This window comes from Camellia sinensis, chromosome 5 (genome assembly GCF_055761805.1).
Source record: "Camellia sinensis isolate YWXY chromosome 5, ASM5576180v1, whole genome shotgun sequence".
Classification (NCBI taxonomy): domain Eukaryota; kingdom Viridiplantae; phylum Streptophyta; class Magnoliopsida; order Ericales; family Theaceae; genus Camellia; species Camellia sinensis.
The window spans coordinates 186,681,019-186,685,435 of NC_138965.1; the positions used below are offsets into that span (position 1 = coordinate 186,681,019).

Here is a 4,417-nt window from a genome sequence, read left to right on the forward strand (position 1 = left end):
GTTGTTGAGTACACAAACAGAATTTATTCGTAATAAAGTGAAGATTAGCCAACAATCTTAAAACAGATTATTTTTTGGTGTCTTCATTGTATTTATTTTCTGTGTTTTTTACAAAGTGATATTTTTGTTAGAAAATACAAATAGTAGTCATATACTGTTTATTTTCTTTGACAATTATACTAGTGTTATTAACAATTTTATAATATTAATTTGTATTGTAGTGTTACAAAAAATTATTGTGTAGTATTTTATTTCCTGGTTTTACAGAAAAATAAATTATTTTGTATTATAATTTATTTTCTGATTTGAGTAACTACAAAATTAATTTGTGTTTTGATTTTTTTAATTTTTGTAATTAGATATTATGACTGCTGAAAGTAGTACTCTAAATCTGATTGTTACAACGACTCCATGTGTTCAAGTTTCAATAAATCATGGAGAAAAATCGAAAAAATTTAATAGCATCGAATTTAAGAAATGACAATAAAAAATACTATTTTATCTCACAACTCTAAATCTAGGCCGATTTATTCGGGAAGAGGATCTAGTACTTTAAGCCCACAAGTCACCATAAATCATATTAATCCTTAAATAAATTAAGAGACTCCCGATTTCTCCCTTTATTCTTATTGATTAAAATAGTGTAATCCTCCACTTCAAACGGAAAAACAAATTTTGTTCGCACTTTGGCTTATTTTGTCAAAAGTGAACTTTTTAATTTTTTAGATCACGTTACTATTCTAATTTTTTTCATACTTTTTACAAAAAAATAAAAAAATAAAAATTAACTTTTACCTGACTTTTCAAAATAGACCTTTGTCAAGCGTTTGAATATTACAAAACACTTCTCACTTGGTCCAAACAGAGGAATGGACCCCATTTACACTTTATCCTTTTAAATGAGATTCATTATATTATTTTAATCAATTTTAAAATGCGGTTTGTTAATTTTCAAACAAAGGCAGAACAGGAATCATAAAAAAAATTAAAAACAAAAGGAAAAAAAAAGAAGAAGAAAGAGAGAAAATAAAACATCATCTTAACAACTTCACAACAATAAAAGTGATTAAGAAGATTCACAAAGTGATAAAAAGACAGACATCCCATTCCAACATAGGACCACCAACTTCCCCCACATTTCAGAACATTGTCAAAACTCACTCACTTTTACTCCACTAAACTACGAAATTGCAAGTTAGGACCTCTCTCTCTCTCTCTCTCTCTCTCTCTCTCTGCCATATTTTCCACTACATGATTGAACAGCTACTTGTGTTCTCATCACTGAACATATGGGTCGCAGAGTGATCATTGCTGGGGTTGGGCTCACTGTAGTAGGTGTATGGGAGGACTGGGCTATAATTATTATTATAGTAATAACCAGTGCTAGGTGGAATGTAAGGAGACCTTTGGTACATCATCTGTGGCTGTGGCTGGGGCTGCTGTTGCTGCAAGGCATGCCTGTTCTGCAGGTTCATCATCACTGATGAGGATGGGTAGTTGTTGTACTGTTGATGATACCCATTATTCATGTTCATCACCATGGATGCTGCTGATGGATGATGCTGATGACCAGTAGCTAAACCAGAAGACCCTTGGAGTGGGAACCCATTGCTTGGCTGCTGGACTTGATGAAACCCTCCCCCCAATCCTAAACCACCAGTGGAATTGTTTCCTAAAGCAGCTGCAACAGCAGAAGCAGAAGCAGAAGCAGAAGCATTATTAGCTCCATTTCCATGAAAACCAGCAAGACCCATCATGGCATTGATGTCATTAGCCCTTTTTGAGGCCTCCCCAGGAAGCATAACATTGTTCATTTTCATTGCTGCCATTGTTTTCTGATCAATCCCAACTGGGTTGTTGGCCTTCATACCCATGTTCTGATGATTTGGGTTCCCTTGCTTCCCAACATTCAAATTTCCAACATTGTTGGAAGCTGAAGCAATGGGCCCACCAACAAGGCCCCCTCCTTTCTTAATAGCATTATTTGCAGCCATGGCTTGTTGTTGTTGTTGTTGTTGCGGCTGCCTGAGCAGATTCAGTTGGTTTGCTTTTTCTCTGAGGAATTGTAGCTCATCATCTTCATCAAATTCTTCATCATCTAAGTAATCATCATCATCATCTTCTGAGCAGAATGCAGCGGGGAACTTGTGTTGCTGGTTCTTGAAGGCTTCAAGGCCCTTTGCCAAACCTTGCTGTTTTTGGCCTTTGTTGTTGTTTTTGTTGTCATCTTTGGCCTTCTGTTTTTGGTTTTGGTTTTGGTTGGTTTTCTGAGACCAGAGCTCAGCATGCTTGCCTGCTTTGATCAGTTTCTTGATCAAAGTCGCAGAATCTACACTTCCTGAAACTGTGACTTTCTGTTGCTCTGCATCTAAATCCACTTGGTAAACACCTATCACAAATTGGGGAAACAACAAAAAAAAGAAGTCATGAATGCACATAAAAAAGTACAAAAATTTTGGCAAAAAAAAAAAAACAAAAGGTCAAATTTTAGACTTCAATTAGTGAGTGATTGTCCACAACATCGTTTTCATCTTTCCAATCTGTGGCTTAAAAGGGGACTGCACTTCTATCTTATATCATAGCAAAATCAAATAATTAAGCAAAAGAATTTGAATGCCCTAACCATAGCACATTGTTAAAATTTATCCATTTCACACAAAACCCACATCATTGAGGTCCAGAGTAAGGATTATCAGTGGACAAATTAACCAAAACACCACTCTTCAAACACAGTTAAAGAGCTGAAAAACAGAGAGAACTAGTAATGGGGAAAAAATAAAGTAGAAAACAGAGAAGGGAGAGTTAGCTAAGCAATTCATGGTCAAGTGAAAACCTTCAATCCTCTGAAGAAGTTTCTTCACTTTCTGCCTACACCCATCACAGTGTATGTTCACTTTGAGCACACAAGTCTGTAAAAAGACAAAAAAAAAAATATAAGGAAACAAAAGCAAACAACAAGAAAACAGAGATCGTGACGAAAAGACCAACACCCAACTTTCCTCTAATCTTTGTACGAAAAATGCATGAGAGGAGAGGAGGCTTAAAGATAGAGAGACAAGAATGTGTTTTTAGAGAGAAAAACCTGGATCTTGAGAAGCTTAAAGTCTTCATCTTTAGTCATTTCTTCAGTGTTTTTTGGAATGAAAGATCTCTTTCTCTCTCTCACACTCACTTCCGTTCTGCTACAAAAGGAAAAAAATAAAAAGAACCCACCTAAGCTAGCGGGGGTAAAGAGGCTGTTGCTAGATGCATGTGAGTTCCTATCTCTATTCTCTCTTTCTCTCTCTCTCTCTTCTAGCTTTCACCTCTTCTTTGTTCTTGAGTTTTACTGCTTGGAAACAAGCAGAGGAAAAGCACATAGGTTTTCAGGTTAAATGAGAACAATGCAAATACATATAGACAAGGGGAAGAAAATCAACATACAGAAAAAGAGAAGATACAGAGAGAGAAATTCAAGTCAGAGGGTGAGAGAGAGAAAGAGAGAGAGAGAGAGTAAAAAGTGAGAGAGAGAGAGAGAGAGAGAGAGAGAGAGAGAGAGAGGGGTGCTCCAAATTCTGAGATGAAATGATGTGATATAACGTTAAATACTGGCGGAAGGAATCCCGCTACAGACCCTCCACGACCCCCACAATCCTCAGGCCCAGTTGGTTTTGTAGTTAAATAGGTGGGAAAGGATTAAATGGAGGTGGGGTTATTTTTAGTGTTATGTTTATTTTTAGAGTTTGAGAGGGGATTAGGATGGAAGAGGTGATATAGATGGAGGTTAGAAGGAGGATTGAGATGGAGGAGGTGAAGATCGTATTAGAAAAATAACGAGGGGATTAAAAAAAAAAATTATTTTTTTATTTTTTATATATTAGGAATTTTTTTTAAATATTAATGTTTAATTTTTTTATTTTTTTTTATTTGTTTTATTATTTTATATAAAAATAATTTAACAATTCTTACACTAACAACTATCATTAAAACAAACACAATTTTACTTAATCCCATCATTATGAATTTTCTCACTATTCTACCTCTGAAAACAAACGCACAGATTTGAGAGAGAGGAGAGGAAAAAATATATATACTCCTTCTGACTTAAAATATTAATTTCTTATTTTATTTTTTATTATCCCAAAATATTAGTTCATCTTCAAAAATTAAGTACAAAAATAATATAAATTTCTTATTTTTTCATTCTTTTAAATTCATAAACAATATAAAAGTACAATTATGACATTGATATTCCAAAAAAAATGTATTATCAAATGATAATTTTAGAAAATCAATTTTTTTTAAAGTACAATAATTGTACTATCAAAAAAATTTAAATTCCCCAAAATGGACAATTATTTTGGGACGAAGGAAGTATATATTTTGAATTTTTTTTTTTATATAACGTTTGGTAGAGTTTTTTAAATATAATTTAAGT

General features: G+C 33.8%; 1 protein-coding gene across 1 annotated transcript; it reads right to left on the reverse strand.

Annotated features, from left to right (window-relative positions):
• Positions 1-1,022: 1,022 nt before the first annotated feature.
• On the reverse strand, positions 1,023-3,687 carry LOC114309828 (heavy metal-associated isoprenylated plant protein 37). Its single transcript, XM_028255652.2, has 3 exons — positions 3,083-3,687; positions 2,834-2,909; positions 1,023-2,389 (listed from the first exon to the last, which is right to left on the reverse strand). Exons 1-3 carry the CDS (start codon positions 3,119-3,121, stop codon positions 1,248-1,250), a joined length of 1,257 nt encoding a protein of 418 aa, XP_028111453.2. The 5' UTR covers positions 3,122-3,687; the 3' UTR covers positions 1,023-1,247.
• Positions 3,688-4,417: the final 730 nt, after the last annotated feature.

What these genes read in the sequence shown, in the direction of transcription:
- LOC114309828 (XM_028255652.2), bottom strand. Translation starts at nt 3,121, where the DNA reads ATGACTAAAGATGAAGACTTTAAGCTTCTCAAGATCCAG. An exon ending in TTAAGCTTCTCAAGATCCAG is followed by an intron (nt 2,910 to 3,082) that starts GTTTTTCTCTCT and finishes GTCTTTTTACAG; the next exon opens with ACTTGTGTGCTCAAAGTGAA. An exon ending in ACTTCTTCAGAGGATTGAAG is followed by an intron (nt 2,390 to 2,833) that starts GTTTTCACTTGA and finishes AATTTGTGATAG; the next exon opens with GTGTTTACCAAGTGGATTTA.